The sequence below is a fragment of the Exophiala spinifera genome, assembly GCF_000836115.1.
Source record: "Exophiala spinifera strain CBS 89968 unplaced genomic scaffold supercont1.11, whole genome shotgun sequence".
Classification (NCBI taxonomy): Eukaryota; Fungi; Ascomycota; class Eurotiomycetes; order Chaetothyriales; family Herpotrichiellaceae; genus Exophiala; species Exophiala spinifera.
Genome location: NW_015622523.1, coordinates 85,285 through 100,433, shown reverse-complemented (window position 1 = coordinate 100,433; position 15,149 = coordinate 85,285). Strand labels below are relative to the sequence as shown.

General features: G+C 45.3%; 6 protein-coding genes across 6 annotated transcripts; 2 read left to right on the top strand and 4 right to left on the bottom strand.

Annotated features, from left to right (window-relative positions):
- Positions 1-4,054: 4,054 nt before the first annotated feature.
- PV08_11878 (uncharacterized protein) lies at positions 4,055-4,581 on the top strand (the record flags this gene model as incomplete). Its single annotated transcript, XM_016386186.1, has 2 exons — positions 4,055-4,467; positions 4,518-4,581. 2 exons carry the CDS (start codon positions 4,055-4,057, stop codon positions 4,579-4,581), a joined length of 477 nt encoding a protein of 158 aa, XP_016229994.1.
- Positions 4,582-5,020: 439 nt separating this feature from the next.
- PV08_11877 (uncharacterized protein) lies at positions 5,021-6,737 on the bottom strand (the record flags this gene model as incomplete). The annotated part of the gene is made up of 3 exons (XM_016386185.1): positions 5,021-5,881; positions 5,935-6,359; positions 6,389-6,737. The coding sequence occupies 3 exons, from the start codon at positions 6,735-6,737 to the stop codon at positions 5,021-5,023; spliced, it is 1,635 nt and encodes a 544-aa protein (XP_016229993.1).
- Positions 6,738-7,562: 825 nt separating this feature from the next.
- Positions 7,563-8,802, top strand: PV08_11876 (uncharacterized protein; the record flags this gene model as incomplete). Its single annotated transcript, XM_016386184.1, has 2 exons — positions 7,563-7,941; positions 7,991-8,802. 2 exons carry the CDS (start codon positions 7,563-7,565, stop codon positions 8,800-8,802), a joined length of 1,191 nt encoding a protein of 396 aa, XP_016229992.1.
- Positions 8,803-8,916: 114 nt separating this feature from the next.
- On the bottom strand, positions 8,917-10,448 carry PV08_11875 (uncharacterized protein; the record flags this gene model as incomplete). Its single annotated transcript, XM_016386183.1, has 2 exons — positions 8,917-9,988; positions 10,042-10,448. 2 exons carry the CDS (start codon positions 10,446-10,448, stop codon positions 8,917-8,919), a joined length of 1,479 nt encoding a protein of 492 aa, XP_016229991.1.
- Positions 10,449-10,996: 548 nt separating this feature from the next.
- PV08_11874 (uncharacterized protein) lies at positions 10,997-13,431 on the bottom strand (the record flags this gene model as incomplete). Its single annotated transcript, XM_016386182.1, has 4 exons — positions 10,997-12,114; positions 12,172-13,043; positions 13,089-13,178; positions 13,238-13,431. The coding sequence occupies 4 exons, from the start codon at positions 13,429-13,431 to the stop codon at positions 10,997-10,999; spliced, it is 2,274 nt and encodes a 757-aa protein (XP_016229990.1).
- Positions 13,432-13,898: 467 nt separating this feature from the next.
- PV08_11873 (uncharacterized protein) lies at positions 13,899-14,923 on the bottom strand (the record flags this gene model as incomplete). Its single annotated transcript, XM_016386181.1, has 3 exons — positions 13,899-14,202; positions 14,256-14,765; positions 14,838-14,923. The coding sequence occupies 3 exons, from the start codon at positions 14,921-14,923 to the stop codon at positions 13,899-13,901; spliced, it is 900 nt and encodes a 299-aa protein (XP_016229989.1).
- Between the last annotated feature and the right edge of the window lie 226 nt (positions 14,924-15,149).

Below are 15,149 nucleotides of genomic sequence, written 5' to 3'. Positions count from 1 at the left end.
CATCGCATATCCTTCAGCCTCTCGATATTGGGTGTTTTGGCCCGCTGAAACGCGCGTACGGTGGTGAAGTCGAGAAGAGAGTCCGAGCTGGTACGACCCACATTTCGAAGGAGGACTTCTTTCCCGCGTTTTTCGCCGCCTTTCAGCAGACAATGACGGTTCAAAATATTCAGGCAGGATTTAGAGGGGCCGGACTTATTCCCTACGACCCGGAAACTGTCATTGCATGTTTAGATCTGAAGTTACGAACACCAACGCCTGAGAGACAAGGGCTCGCCTTAACCCAAGCTTGGGTCTCTAAGACACCCAATAACCCAACCGAGGCCGGCTCACAGTCTGAATTCATTAAGAATCGAGTCTTTCTCCATCAAGGAAGCTCTCCGACACCGATTCTGGAGGCCATTGATCAGTTTACCAAGGGCACGACGGGAATTATGCATCAGATCGCGCTTTTAAAGTCAGAGGTTAATACCCTTCGAGAGGAGAATGCACTACTTAGTCGCCGTCGCCGCGCTAAAAAGACACATCTCCGTGAAGGAGGAAGTATGACACTAGCTGAGGGACAAGATCTACAAGCTCAAAATGAGGTGGAAGTGCAGATAAAGCAGGAAACGCAGCAAAGCAGTGGTCGAAAAAAGAGGACAGAAACGCGGCCGCGAGTGTGTGGTGTCTGCGGAGAGGCGGGACACAATGCAAGAACCTGTCAAGTAGTTATCTCATCATCTGAGGAAGAGGATTCCGAGTAGTTTTAATTAATTTAATGTATTGTGGTTGAGTGCAGTTAAGAAATGTGCAGGTAGTCGAGTTGAGGTGTCTCACTCGCTTGTCTGTCTCACTCGCTTATCAACCACGTTAGTTAATTAAAAATCTTTAAGATTAGTGATAATAAATATCGATTTTTATAAGTTATTTAATTAAGTATATAATAATTAATATAAAGATATAAGTTACTATTCTTTTTCTATATAAATAAAATCGATATATTTATAAGTAACTTATTAAGTTATATTTATCTTTTTTATAAACTATTCTTAATATAATTATAAAAAATATCTAGTTCTTTCTTACTAAGTAAATAAAGAGACTTATAAAATATAGTTTCGCTCTTTATAATAAAGATCTAGTATCTTATAATAATTTTTATCTTTAAAGACACTATATTAAGTTTATAAAAGATATCTTTATAGTTTTAATATTCTATAAATAACTTAATATCTTCTTCTATAAAATCTATAAATACTATACTAGCCTCTTTATTTTTATTAAATATAAAAATAATAATAACTTTATAAATCTAGTAATCTAGTGCTTATAATATAGCACTAAGCGAGATAATCTCTACTTATATATTAATCTTAAAAAATATCTCTTAAATATTATTCTTTTAATCTATATTAAGATTAACTTCTCGAAATTAAAAATATTTTAAAATAATATTATATTTATATATATTAATTATAGTAAATATCTATATAAGTATTATATATATATTTTATATATTAATTATATAGACTTTAAAAATATATTTTTTATAAGTTTATATAAATTACTTATTTATTATATTTACTTTAAACTCTTTATTTATTAACTTTAGCTCTATCTTTATAATATATAGCTATAAGATAAAGTTCACTTATATTTCGCTATTATATAGCACTTAAGTTATATACTATCTATTTATAGTTTAAATCTTTAAACTTAATATTAGGGCTTAATAAAATTATACTATTAAGAATTTAAGTTCTAGTGTTATTATAATACTTAATATACTAGACTCTAGTTTTTTAATTCTTAGTGATCTCTTTATAATATCTATATAAATTATTTATTCTTTAAGTAATTAGCTTTATAATAATTCTTTTTATTATAGTTATAATAACTTTCATTAAATAAAACTAAAAATATTATTCTCTTTATTTATTTTTTAATGATTCTTATAAAGATCTTTTATCTTATTTTATTATATCTAGATATACTATTTTTATATATATATTATATAAAAATAATACTTTTTATATTCTTCTTAGTATTAAACTTCTAATCTTAAAAGAGAATTTAATATAATTATTCTATCTTTTTATAATATTTTAGAATCTTTTTATAATAAATAATAAACTTTATTACTTATTCTTTTAAGAGAATCTCTTAATATTTATATATAATCTTTATATAAATTATAAACTTTAAGTTATTAAGAATAATTTATATATATTTTTTATTCTTTATTATTAAGAAAATATTTATCTTAATAGTCTTAATATAATTAATATATTTTTATACTTTCTAATTCTTTTGTTATTTAGCTATATATAAATAGCTAATTACTTAACTCTTATAAACTATAAATATAATAATTATATCTTTTAAATAGATAATATAGTTCTTTTATTTTATAAAGTTCTTATTATTATATTCTTATATTTTTTTTATTTACTCTTCTAAATATATTACTATAATAATAATATATATTATATACTAGTTTTTTATAACTTATAGTATTATTTAAAAAACATAATTTCAGCCTATTTTATACTTTTAAAGAACTTTAATTAATCTTTTATTAAACTTTAAAAATTAAATAAGTTTAATATATTTTAATAAGTAAAATTTATTATTTATTATTAATATACTAATAAAATATTTATATCTTAATAATATAGTGCTAGTAATCTCTATATATTAAGTGAGTTCTATTCTATTAAGCTTATTTTCTATAGCTTAAGCTTTATATTCTAGATATTTCCTAGTTAGAAATCACTAAAGTTCTAAGTGTCTTATATAAATTATAATCTTCTTATTTATAAGTTAAGAAGCGCTAGATAAATTAATTTAATTAAGTTCGCTTAGATTAAGGTTCTTATTAAGGATACTCTCTCTAAGAGTCTTTTATACTTTTAAGTCTTCTAATAACTTAGCCTAAGAATCTCTTATAGAGACTAATTCTGCGCTTCGTGTATTAGGTATTATTATATTATATGCTTTAATCAGTTTAAAGTGATACTTAGAGAATATTAGGAATATCTTGAGGAATAGACAGAGTGATAACACAATAGAGGGTTGAGATATTTCTATCTAGAGATACGCTCTAGTATAAGACTCTAAGCATAAGGAAGAGAAATTTCTTATATAGGTAGCTTGTGTGAAAAGTGCGAAGCTCAAGAGTTCGCTAGACTATATTTATATGCGCTGTCTTGGCGCGCGCTTAGGGGTGCGCGCCATGCTCTCTGCGCGCTTATTGGAACGCTTGTCCTGAGTTACGCTCATGATAAAACCCATAAAACTCCTTAGAAACCTTGATTTATAATAGATCTAAGTCTATTATTAATCCTCTTTCTGACTCATAGACTAGCCTTATATTTTTTATATTCTTCACACTCGCTGTCTATATTAATTATATTTCTACTATCACAGCCTGCCTCTGATCTGGTCAAAATGAGAAGTATCAACTGAGACTTAAATCCAAGATCATCTTGACTGAGCCTAAAATTTCACTTAATCGACAGAAAGACGACGAGAGTCTAAAAAGCAAGATAAATTGCGCTACCTGTCCGCTCTCTGGCGCGTAGATATATCTATTGCTCGGGACTCAGCCAACTATCGCGATTTGCCCTGGCCACCTAAAGTTAGTCTTCTTGGTCCGGCTGTAAGGGCGTAATCAGGCACCCTTACACTGTCTCTTCCGATGTCTCAAAGTCACTCATGTTCTTCGTATTACGGATCGAAGGCGCACATTGATTGGTTACAATGGACTCCAAATACTGATGGGCACATAGCCTCTTGATTAAAATTACACCGATACGTGATGGTATCCTTCGTGCAGCATAAGCAGCATGTGTTATTGGGGCCGCTGATCTGCTGATTCGCCAGTCACGACATATTCAGGGGTCGACCATCCCGAGAAGTGAATCATAAAGGCGCCCGACTAGGTTTGCGTAGCAGCTGCGCCCCTACTAACCTGTAGGGTATAAGAAGGCGCTCTGTCCCTGCTCTTACCTTCATCCCTCTCTATATGTCTAACTCCCTATTCACACCGTCATTTCCTGACAAGCGCAAAATGCGGCCTATTCCCAACATCGATCATTTTCTCAACGACGCTAATCGCGAAATCCAGGTCCGACACGATTCGGTTATAGATGGTGCTTTCAACATAAAGAGAAAGTTCTCCTCACTGTTAACGCAGGCGCGGCAATTGAAGACGATATTGCTGGCCAAACAGGCTGAGCTGGATCGCTACATCGCTCAGTATAGACCTCACCAGTTATACCCTCAAAGCATCGCCGAAGATACTCGGAAAAAGCTCCAAAAGCAAACCTATAAATTGCGTCAGTGTAGGAACGAGAACAGGCTACTACGTACCCGAAATCAAGAACTGGGCAATGATTTGGAAGCTGCGCACAAAGAGTTGGAAAAGGTCGATCACCTGCGGTGCAACATTTGTATGGTGGCGTTCAAGAATGTCGTGGTTCCGTGCGGTCACAGTGCTTACAGAGAATGCTTGATATTTACCTTGGAACCAGTAACGAAATCCGGAACACCAATGATGAGGAGACTGATGTCATCTCGCTGAGCAGCGACAAGTGAGTAGAACCTTCGTGGAATCGCTCCATAAGAGCCCCAGCTAAACGAGGGTGGCGATATACATCACGTGTCGCACGTGACCACGACAGACAAATCCGATGGTAGTATAATGCGAGGCCTCGAACCGAGGTCAAGCTCTGATCATTAGTTAATCCCCCATCTCTTTGATGGTCATACGGAGTATTTCCCCAGCGTTACCTCCTCCCGCCAACGAGCATATGGGTGCAGTACTTCGTGCCCACTCTAGTTAATGCATTCCGCTGAGCTAGCTACAAGACGGCCCTGCTCAAGTTTTACGTACTTGATGTGGATTTTCAAGTGTTACACGAGTTGCATTATGTCCTGGGTCAGCGAATATGTTCGTGATGTGACCTAACCAGCTTCATGAAATCCGGATGAACCCACACATTTAAGATGATCTCTTGTCGCCCTTGCGACGGAGCTATGGTAGGCTGTCTATCAAGTAAATCGTTGTAGCCCCCAAAACACCCCCCACCCGTTCGTTTTCGTCCAACGCTTTCGCACAGATACCACGTCGAAGTAACCTGCCATTCGCTGGGATCTTGGATGGCATGTTATTGAGTCGCTTCAGCTTATGAACTGCAGGTCTGAGGGCTTTCAGGGATGGGACTCGGGGCTTTCGAGCAGACCTGCGTCGTTCTGAACGCCGCACGGGGCCTGGGGCGTTTTCTGGGTCTGGGATTGGCCCAATTTGATGCCGAGGCGTACTCATTCCTTCGCCATTAAAACATTTCACGAGCATCTGAGCCACTGAGGCCTGCATGCTAGGGTATTCCTGTGCCATGGGGCTGAGAAATTCAATTCTAACGGCTGCAACTCGAACGCACCTCAAAGCGTCTTCGTATCTGGCCAGCCTTGTATGAAGCCCTCCTGCCCGCACCACAACACCGATTACGACAAAACGGGACCAGATGTCGATTTTGGGCGACTGCTCATGTGCGCCGTACATTATCTCCGGTGCCATGTAAAGAGGGGAGCCGCAGTGCGTCTTTGCAAACTTTGCAAGGCCGAAATCAGCTAACTGGAAAAGGTATGTGTCGTCGCCCAACGGCGTGTAGAGAATGTTTTCCAGCTTCACATCTCGATATATCCAACCTCGAAAGGCTAGATAATCTAGAGCCTCGAGCATGTCCTGCAACAGACGCAAAAGGACCTTGTCAGTAGTCCGCACGCTTGGAGACCTTTCGAGCAACTCGGACAAATTGCCCGGTTTTAGGCTCATGTAAATATCCACAGTACCAGTATCCCAGCCCGACGAGCCTAGGTACTCGACAATATTTTTCTGTGCTGATTATGAGCATACAATACTATCGCTGACATATGAAGGGTACATACGTGAGAGATATTGGAGAGAACTTTAACTTCACGTCGTAATAGGAGCTCTTCCTTCGACACGGCAAAATCAATCCTCGGGGGCAGGCGGATTTTTTTAACGGCGATGAAACATCCTGAATCGCGGTCCACGGCTTTTCGCACCTCACCAAAGGCTCCGGTTCCAAGCGGTCCAACATCGATCGTCCGCTGGACGGCTTCTATGGCAGGTGTATGAAGGCGGGTGTTGTATGAAGTGGGAAGATCTGTAGGTGCGGCGTCTACCGTTCGAGCCCAACGAGGATTCTGTCCCCGCGCTTGAACCGTCTGAGATTCTTTCTCCACCTCGTGCAACAGATCGTCCGGCTCCCTGAGCCCTATCAAGTGGAAGACAAATTGGTCTATTTTCTCGCGCTGATTTCGTACTCCGTTTTTGGCTGCAAGACAACCTGGCGAAAATACCCATCGACCCTAAAACCATCTGGCTTTATTTTAGTGCTGTGAAGTCGAGACCGATCCAAGAAGATGATTTGACGGGATTCTGGATGGACCTCAAAAGAAAAGTGGACCTGAGATATGCTCGATCCCGGCATAACAAGGTCAGCATTCTTTCCCACTTCCACTATAATCAGAGCACGAGGCCTCGCCGAGACATGATAGCCGATCTCCAGACCGTATTTGTCCTCCTTGCCCAACTTGGTTCCTTTCTCGCAAAGAGATACAAAATGCTGATTGTCCGGGTGGAGGAGCATCTGAACTGCTCGGGGAGAGTCCTTGTGCGGAACGAGATGAAAGATCGTCTGTGGGTGAGGTACTCGGCGAAACATGATGTCGCACATTCAGCGCGATGCGTGAGAAAGCGAGGCTTTGGAGAGGGCATTTTAATTAGCAGAATTTTGTAATAGGACAGACTACTTATTAAGAAGCAGAGGAAGGGTGATTGGAATTTGGCCCTCATTTTAGAAACGTTGGCTTCTTTGTCAAGCCGTCGAGAAACGATAGCCTCCAATAAAATCGATTGGACAACATCGATTATCGACACAAATATCCTATTGCTTCTGATTGGACGAACAAGCACACTGTCACACTTCATTTTTAGTCGAGCACTTGTTAGCGCCCTATCGAATCGCGACACGATCACATGACATAATCAAGTAGGAACCAAAAACGGTCCCTGTGGCAGAGTCACCCTTGATCCTCTTCAACTACTCTGCTGCTCCAAACTTGGGTCGTTGAAATGCTTCATAGTATTCACGACATCAATGTGCCTCGTCTAAACTCGATCATACCAACTCTGCAGTTGATGGAGGACGACCCAGCGTTTCTTGAATATCGAGAGCGTCGTTTCGAACGGGATGAGCCTCCCCCACCTTATTCATCCTGCAGCTCTACACGAGAACCAACGCCTAGTCCATTCCCCCCCAGGATGACATCAATCTCGAGGACCTTTTTCGCCGACCACTAAGTGACCATGAGGTCGATGTGATCCAAGACCGATTCAGAGGATACGACCCACGCCGCCGATATAATGACGAAGAGTGCCAGGAAAAGAAGCGAATCGATGAAGCATGGGGCAGGCGGGGTGAAAGTTATGCTCCGCTCTATCGTGGACCCGACCTGGTCGGACGTTTGGGACAATGTAGGAATATATCATGATCAGACACAGCATCAAGAAGCGATGGCAAAAGCTAGGGGTCTGGAATTCGAAATGGGGAGTTCCCACCGGCGAGTTAGGTGGGTTTGGGAACAATGACGGCCCAAAATCCTGGGAGTGGGAATCGCTCTCTCAAGCCAGAGAATCGGCTGAAAGTCGGGCGATTCGACTGCATCTTCAAAGACAAGGTCGTGAGAATGAAAATCTGACACCACAACTACAGGAAGTTGGTGATACACCTGACATACAGGTGGACGATCGTGAGTCTCTGATTACGAGTCGGCCTTGGTTCTTGTGGGCACTGGAGGTTGCAGAGGAAGCAGTGAGGCTGCAGCGCAACCCAAAGCAGTCGAAGATCGAAGCTTATGAGCCCGCACGTGCGAATGTGACAGCTCGATGGAAGGAGAAGGGATACTGGAAAGACAGCTGGAGTAATAATATGCCTCGAGATTGGCTGGATGGATGGAGCGACTTGCCTGGTTGGAAGTGGAAAGATGAGTCACCATCGCCAGAACCCTCCAGATCCGGACGAGATGGAGTTTACTCCGTCTGAGATTGATGCATCGGAAGCGATACGGCCATCTACGCCGCAACCGCAACCCAAGTCGGCACACCCTGAACGTCGGCCCCCATCACCTACTGCTCATCCTGTCAGGTCTCTTTTCTGGAATAGCTTGAACGCAGCATCGCCCTGTTCAACAGAGCCAACTGCAAATTCCCTCACAGACAATGAAATATACGCAGAGTCGGCACAGCCATTGTTACAGGACTACGCTGAGACTCCGTCTCGCACAGAACAAAGGCCGCAGTCGTCCCCTGCGACATTACGCAAACAGCAGCGTCGGCATACGACGCATCGTCATCTCACAGGTTCGAACACTCGTGTGACTCGCTCAACGAGACTGGTCGAAGTCCCCAAGAAACCTACACGAAAGCAACGAACATCTCAAGCTCCCACCTCTGAAACCTCCAAACTAGCTCCATTACCCCGCCGGAGTCCTAGAATCGCGAAACGAGACCGTCACCAAAAAGATGCGGCAGCTCAATCGGATGCTGTGAAAGCTTCAGCCATAGCCAAAGTAATACAACAGTCACAGCTGGATGAAGACATAGAAGAGACCTTAAGTTGCGCAAAAAGGACAAAGAATGGCCAACTCAAGCAAAGACATCCGCGAAAATCTTCGACACCGCTAGGCGCCACCAAGCGAATGGCTCGTTCAAGGAATGTGAATGCTTGAGAACCGAATAGTGCACTACAAGGTCCTTTAAGCGGTTATGGCGTCTTCAGAAGCTTCATATTAAGCTTTGTTCCTTGCATTACCATGAGAAAGAGGCTCATAGTCTATCTAATGTCAAAGGAGTGCTTGCGTGGCGATCTCTTCAACAGGTGCCTGCGTTGGTGCTGGTATTTCTACATATCTTCCTGGCTGGTTCGTCATGTGATCCGTCGATGACGTTGCTTGTCCTAGAGTTTGCGCAGCTTTAGTTGCCCTACATTCCATAAGGGTCTGAGTTCTTGTTTGTGTCGAGACAGTGGGAGTCGGGACCGGGTTTATTGATAAGGCAGTCTCTTGGAGGTTGGGGACATTGTTCGTGCTTTCTCGTCTTGGACGTGTGGTGTGATCTCTGGCGGGAACGTGCCATTCGATGCTCCTGTTCTGCTTCGCTTGTTCCACTCTCTCCAATTCCTTCTTCCTTGCTGGGCAGGCATTACTCCATGCTGTGTGGGCACCTTTGCACACAGGACAGCGGGGAGTGAACCCTTCCACTTCCTTTTGCCGACAGTGTTTGGCTTCGTGCAGCTCCGCACAATAGCCACGTGTTTGGGATGCGTTACATTGAGCGCCGATGTGCCCATAATGACTGCAGCGGAAGCATTGTCTCACCCTGCAGGTGCGGTCGTAGAGTTGACATTGGTGGATCTGGCCTTCCCAGACCATACCGGCATAAATGACGGCGTTGGCCATTTCTGGGGCGGCAAATTCGACCACGATGGAAGACGCCCGCTTGAGAGGGCCTTCTCTGGTCAGCCAACCGACATATGAGATCTTGGCATCAGGGATGACGGTATAGTTATCTGCCAGCATCTGTTGGATAGTTGCGTTTTGATCTTTGATATTCATGGATTTGGTAGAGATGCCATGGACAATCACTCCATAGGTTGGCACGAAGACTTCCGCTTGATCTGCCAGGCCTTTCAGCCATCCTGTGTTCTGTTTGAGTTGCTGAGCTTCTCCGCTCGTGCTTGTGAATATCTGCAGGTCACCACTTTTGAGCTGATGTGCCGCCACGAGCTTGATCGCTTTGGTAAGAGTGTTGTCTCGTATGGAGGTTTGTACTTTCTGTTTGGTCCAGGTGACTGGGTAGTTGCGGAACCGTTGCACGATGCGATAATTCTGGAGCTTTACTGTGACCACTCGGTCTCTGTATGCGGTCACTGTGGTTGGAGCCTTTGTGGTATACGATCCTGGTCGTACTGATGCTGGTGGTGGTGGTGGTGGTGGTAGCGTGGAGCTTTTGCCTTGTGTTGCGACTTGGGCCCACGATGTCCGTGCGTCCTGACTCCGCTGAAATATGATGCGTTGAGTGGTGTCGTGCTTAATCCTATGGAGCTCTTGGCGGCCGTGACGTCTCGCCGAATGGTTTGGATGTCGTTTGCCGCGTCTTGGATGTGATGAAACACCTCGCCAACGGACGGTCGCTGCAGCACTTTACCAATGAGCGCAAGGGTAGATTCAAGGTAGGCTTGGACTATATGCCATGGAATCTGATTGGTTCTGCCTCGATCCGCTGCCTGCAATTGGTTGCATACTTCTCTGAGGTACGTGGCATGCTCGTTGATGTGTTCGGGGCCATTGTTTACCTGCGGCCATCTAGGCGCCATTACCACGAAAACACGCGTTTTTGACGCGTCAATCGTGATAATGGCCCAAGATAACCTGAGTTTACTAGGAAAACTACAAAAAGTTACGCGTTTCAAAAATTCAAACTGAGCTGGGTGTGGTGTTATTTCGACTTACGCTTGACATTCTGGATAAATATCTATCGGCGAGTGAGTGTCACCAACGACTCGATCGCAAGGTAAAAACGCGAGTCCGGCCCAAAGGGATGTGTCATCAAAGAAAATCCAATCTATGAAGAGCAAGAAACCCCAACGATCGCAATCACAATTACAGTCTCAACTGACTCCTGAAGATCAATTAGTGTTAGGGAGGAGTTCGTAGCAGTTCCCGAACCAGGACGTCAATGGAACTGGAACTGGAATTGGAGATTCCTTCACGGTGCACAAAGGAGGGGGCGAGAAGGTCTGTATGGAAACGAATTACTGCCATGTTCAATCGGAATACAACTCTATCATATGATACATCCTGTCTAGCCCAGAGTGAGACACAAGACTGCTTGTTTCTCCATCTCTGGACTGGGAGAGTCGTATTATGCATAATCATGCAACCAGTCCGCCAAAACAAACCAATCAGGCACTTCCTGTAATTTTTCGGGCCAGGCATCGGTATTACCATACTCGACATCGAAAACAGACCAATCTAGATCCTCGGTGGACGAGAAGTCGACTTGCGGCAAAGGAGGCCATGATCCCTGCTGAACCCCTGAACCCATCGCGCCAGGTTGCTGCGTCGCGCCGCGCTCGTCAGTACCACCGTGATTCACCATCTCATTCGTACGCAGTTGAGATGATGTTTCTGTCAGTCGTACCAGAGCCTCGAACTTCTGCAAGGCATTGCTGGCCACCAACCAAGTCGTGCTCAAGCTTTTCAACAGCCGCTTCACCGTGTCGGTGTAATACGTAAACGTGATTGGAGCCGTGACGCTTCTGACCTGCTGACTGACCCAGAAACAGTAACAGATGGTGATGCCCGAGATGAAGACCGTGTGCGCGTTCAACCACGAATTCGCAAAGTTCCCAAACCGATGCAACTCGGCCTGGGCCTGGATGGTCTCAACCGCACTTTCGAAACAATACTTCAAAGCCAATGCGGACGGACGAGGTATGGCCGGGCTGGGCCGGTACATCAGCATAATCGCCTGGTGGTACTTGAGGTCCAACGACAGGACTGCGTTGTCATGCACACCGCGTGGGAGTCCAGAAGAAGAATCGAGGCGGTCAAGGTCCAGATGAGCGTCCTCCAATAGTTGGGACAATGCGGTACGCGTCCTCGTTTGCCATTCTCCAAAGTCGGTCGGCCAGGGAAATCGAGAAGGCGACTGGGCCACTCTGTACAGCATGAGTTTGATCTCGCCGAAGATGCGATCGAAGCGAAACGAGTAGGTCGCGGGTGTAACAGGAGTCGACATCAGCCGTTGTCTCTTCCGCGAAGGTTCGTCATAGTTCGATGTCGGAGCATAAGCTCTGCTGGCGTCATGATCAACTTCATCGGACCCCAGTCCGTCGGGAAATTCAATGTCAAGCGCCTCGTCACGAAACGTGAGAGGCCTCCCTAGCACCACACTCAGCGTTCGGTCGAGGGAGTATGCAGACCAGAATATGCCGCTGCGGATTCGATGCTCCTCAACTTCCGAAGATGTTGGTTCGGCTATGTAAAACGTTATGGCTCCGATGATAAGCAGAGTATGGGAGTGCTGTTACTCACGAGTGCTAATGTGCTTCTTACGCTGGAGACCCAGGTCAATACAACCCGCCAGGATGTTCGACTTGAGGAACCAGGCATTCAAACCGCGTGGGGAATGGAGGCTGCTTAATGTGAGTAGAAGAAGTGTCTGTAGCCCCCGAAGACTTTCGTGAAGGCTGACAAACGAGACATGGATCATGGCTGTGGCGAGGAAGCTCTCAGCATTGAAATTTTGTGACAGTCGTGTCTCAAGTACATTCGCTCCCAGGAAAAGGACCAGGAAGAGCTGCGCATGATCAATATGATCGATAGGCCTTTCATCCGGTCTTGACGAATCTGTAGATGACTGCAGTGGCTGGGCTTGAGAATGGCGTATCCTTTCAGCTGTTCTCGAAAAGCTCGCTACGCTCAAAAACGGATAGAGGAAATGTATCGTATCAAAATAAGCGTTAATAAAACGATGCATGTCTCTTACGTTGGGCAGTGAAGCTCCAGCGCTTCGCTCGAGAGAAGGGTCTTGGTTGCCACCTTGCCTTTGGTCGGACAGATTGACAGGGATACCTTGATATCCTGACGCTGCAGCATAAATCAACCTCGCGAAGGTGACCCCCGACGATGGTCCAATGTACTTGGGCTCTACAGAGTTCGATAGCGACAGCATCCCGACCTCATGTGCAATGGGCTGCTGCACGCCTATCGCAGTATTTTCGGTGCCACATGGAGAGGGCCCATTGCTGACATTTGCTGCAAAGGGTGCCACCGGGGGGGATACAGCGTGGTTGACGGGATGCTGTCCGCCATAGTGGACAACCGTCCCTGTATTTGAGTGCGAGGTTAAGGTGCTGTCTAGAGGTATAGCATTGGAATTTCCCAGTGTCTTCTCTGGACGCCTGCTCACGTTCCCCAGGCAATGGCGCGGGTCGATGTGATGATTTGACCCTGGAGTCGTCTCAGCCCGAAGGCTGTTCTCCAATCCGTTATCCTTGACGAGAGCCTCAAGATAACGGAGCCTGTTAAGAAGACTTTGTCTTGGATGATCAGCAAAAGGAACGTACAGTAGCCTCAAATGCGCCCGACAATAACTGACCTCTGAGCTGAGGCGGTGTTAGCATCACATTCAGTGCCTGCTTTCATACAATTGCCGCACACAGGGAATTGGCCATCGCATTTTACCTTGCGATTTCTGCATCGTGTGCACGCTCCTGGACGTTTCTTCCTTGTGGCGGCTCTCGGAGTCTCATGCGGCAGGAAGAAATCTGGATCTTGGTCTGAAGGTTGCATGTTCCCCAGGGAAGCGAGGCCATCGAGCAAGCGAGGCACAATCACCGATGCGGACGGAGGACGTCTCAATCGGATAGTCCGTCAAGAAAGCTTCGGTCTCAACAGCAAGTCTAAATTTGTCAACGATAAGAAGGAACGGAGAGACCGAGATGAAGAGAGAAAATTGCCGGTCGGATTGATTCCGCCATCCTTTCGGACCCCGTCCGAGTTGCCCCACATGGCAGTGGATATGGCCATGTCCCACCTCCTCACCCGTTCCCCCTCCTCCCCAGGCCTTCGTCGCATACGTCAACTTTCTTCTACGTACTCATCTTTACTTCGGGATAGAGAGTATTATTGTCTAGAGGCAAGGCGATGTCAGTGTCGTTGTCTAGCATTACTTGGCGAAAGTACGCGATCAATGGCGGTCCCCTAGTAGTCAGACTATATCGGTCTTGCCAACCCATACGTCCTTATATTTCCAGAATCTAATTTAGAGACGCCAGCAACGATGCCACATCATACTGCTTGCCCGAGGAACCGAAAAGATCCATAATTCGCTCCACCGACTTTGTGTAGATCTCTGCACCTTGGACCTTCAAGGTGGTGAGCTCTAGTTTCCCATAACTCTCCGCCACGAAATTCGTATACTCGTCGCGCACGGTGCGATTGACGTTGATCTTGCTCACTCCACACGCGATGGCTTTTAAGAACAACTCATCTGAAACCGGATGCGTGCCATGAAGAGCAATGGGTACGGCATCAGTCACAGCGTGCCGGATAGATTCCAGTCTAAGTCCATTGTGTCAGCTAAAATATTTCACTGGGGTGCCGCTGTCACGTACAAGGCCAAATCCCACGACTTCTCGGCGCCTCCGGGAGGATAACCACCGTGGATATTGCCGAAGCTGGGGGCCAGGAAATGAGCGCCTGCTCTCGATATGAACTCCCTCGCCTTCTGTGGGTCGGTGTAGATAGTGCCTAGGTCCACGTTGGGTAAACCGTCCTCACCACCTTCTATTCGGCCTGTCTCGACCTCTACCGTGATGCCGGCTTTGCAGGCTCGTTGGATGATTTCAGCACACAGTGCTACGTTATCAGCCTCGTCCAGAGTGGACGCGTCGATCATTATCGAGTCAAACGGGAGCGTCAGCGCCAAGTCTATGTCCTCTTGTTTGATGCAGTGATCGAGGTGTACCGCAACAGGCACTGATGCAGCGTGCGCAGCGCGCACCACGTATCTGACGAACTCGGGACCTTGGAAATGCAGAGTCCATGGGAACAATTGAATGATGGCGGGTGATTTTCTCCTCTCTGCGGCGCGGATGACTGCTATAACGCCGTCGTCATTGTAACTGTGGGTCATGGAGCATGGATCAGTCAGGTTTCGAAAATAAAGTCAAGGAGTTGTAGAAGATTTTCCTCACCAATTGTAGGCCCCGACGGCATATTTGCCCTTGGAAGCGGCATGTAGTATCTGATATGTCAAGTTGGAATATGGGAACTCGAGCATTGTGCACTGTAAAAGATGTCTTGTTGGTATCTTGATTCTGCACGCGTGAAGGAGGAATCTAAAAGCGCATGTTGAAACAACAAATAAACATACGCCTTTTGGCTGTACTGTACAGTGTAAAGAGATCCAAATTCGCCCTCGGTCCGATCACCGATGGCCCGGTCGGGGGTGATGTGCGACCTCAGCCGGTGAATCTCTAAGAACATTTCCGGGGAGTGGGGGGGGG